The sequence below is a fragment of the Neopelma chrysocephalum genome, unplaced genomic scaffold, assembly GCF_003984885.1.
Source record: "Neopelma chrysocephalum unplaced genomic scaffold, ASM398488v2 Primary Assembly neopelma1_83064, whole genome shotgun sequence".
Taxonomy (NCBI): domain Eukaryota; kingdom Metazoa; phylum Chordata; class Aves; order Passeriformes; family Pipridae; genus Neopelma; species Neopelma chrysocephalum.
The window spans coordinates 1-1,801 of record NW_020913671.1 but is presented as its reverse complement, the minus strand read 5'-3'; the positions used below and the strand labels follow the sequence as shown (position 1 = coordinate 1,801).

Here is a 1,801-nt window from a genome sequence, read left to right as displayed (position 1 = left end):
CGCCATGTCGGCGCTGTGCGACCCCCCGGGCGGCGCGAGCCCCCCCCAGACCCCCCCCCCGGGACCCCCGGGACCCCCCCCCCGGGGATGGGACGGGACCCCCCGACCCGGGGACGCCTCACACCGGGACCCCCCCTCCACCCCCCTTTGTCCCCTCTACCAGCACTCGGAGCTGCCCCAGGAGTTGAAGGACTCCCCCCCTTGAGGGGGGAGTGACATCCCAGGGAGGGCTCCGGGGGTCCCTCCACCCCTCTAACCCCCCTCTAACCCCCGTTCCTCCCCCCCCCCAGTGCCCAGGAGCTCTCGCAGGAGATCTGATCTGGGAGGGGGCAGTGTGTGACATCCCTGGGGGTCCCTCCACCCCTCTAACCCCGTTTTCTCCCCCTCCCTGGTGCCCAGGAGCTCTCGCAGGAGATCAAAGCTTCTCTGATCTGTGTGTCTGTGTGTGTGTGACATCCCTGGGGATCCCTCCACCCCTCTAACCCCGTTTTCTCCCCCTCCCCAGCGCCCAGGAGCTCTCGCAAGAGATCCAGGCTTCCCTGATCTGTGTGTCTGTGTGTGTGTGTGTGACATCCCTGGGGGTCCCTCCACCCCTCTAACCCCGTTTTCTCCCCCTCCCCAGCGCCCAGGAGCTGTCGCAGGAGATCAAGGCCTTCCTGAGCGGGCTGGACCCGGTGCAGGGCACTCCGCTGTCTCCGCCGGCGCACGCCCGCTGCGCCCTGCGGCTGCTGCGCTGCCTCCCGCCCGCCCGCCACGCCGCCCTGCACCACCTGCGCGGGCTCTTCGACGAGCAGGTCTGCGCCCACCTCCTGCAGCGGGAGGGCCCCCCGGGAGCCCCCAAGGCCGGGGCGGGCGCCGAGGTGGTGCAGGAGGTGCGGGGGGCGCTGGCCGAGTTCGTGGGCGCCAACCCCAAGGCGTGGGCGCCCGGCGTGGCCGCCTGGGCCAGCGAGCTCATGGGGCAGCTGAGCAGCAAGTACGCCGGGCGGCCCGGGGTGCCCCCGGCCGCCAACCTCAACGAGCTGCTGCAGCTGTGGATGGGCTGCCCGGCCACGCGGGCGCTCATGGACATCTACACCCAGTGCCTGTCGGCCATGGTGGGCGGCTGCCCCGACGCCTGCGTGGACGCGCTGCTGGACACGTCGGTGCAGCACTCGCCGCACTTCGACTGGGTGGTCGCCCACATCGGCTCCTCCTTCCCCGGCACCATCATCAGCCGGGTGCTCTCCTGCGGCCTCAAGGACTTCTGCGCCCACGGGGCCGCCCCCGGCGACGCGGCGTTCGCGGCGGGGCCGGCGGGGGCCGACAAGCGGGCGCCCAAGATCGCGTCGGTGGTGGGCATCCTGGGCCACCTGGCCTCGCGCCACGCGGGCTCCATCAAGCAGGAGCTGCTGCGGATGTTCCACGAGAGCCTGGGCTCGGGCAGGGAGCAGCACAAGGCCACGGTGCCCTTCCTGCTGCAGCTGGCGCTGATGTCGCCGGCGCTGCTGGGCACCGTGTCGGCCGAGCTGGTGGACTCGCTGAAGCCGCCCGTGCTCAACCAGCTGCACCAGCACTTCTCGGCGCTGCCCCGCGACGAGCTGGAGCACGTGGTGGGCGTGGTGGTGCACCTCATCTCCCAGACCTCGGCCGGCGCCTTCCGCATCCTGCAGTTCCTGGTGGGCACGGCCATGCCCGCCTCCGTCATCACCTCGTCGCAGCCGGGCCCGCCGCTGCACGACGGGGTCCGCGAGGGCTGCGACCGCCTGGTGCAGCTGCTGCTGCTCAACCTGCAGAAGCTGGTGCACGGCCGGGGCGGCCCCGC

The 1,801-nt window shown here is 72.2% G+C and overlaps 1 protein-coding gene across 1 annotated transcript; it reads left to right on the top strand.

Moving 5' to 3' along the window:
- Positions 1 to 5: 5 nt before the first annotated feature.
- LOC113979553 (integrator complex subunit 5-like) lies at positions 6 to 1,796 on the top strand (the record flags this gene model as incomplete). Its single annotated transcript, XM_027706911.1, has 2 exons — positions 6 to 55; positions 617 to 1,796. Coding segments are annotated over 2 exons (1,230 nt in total), but the record flags the coding sequence as incomplete, so codon positions are not given.
- Between the last annotated feature and the right edge of the window lie 5 nt (positions 1,797 to 1,801).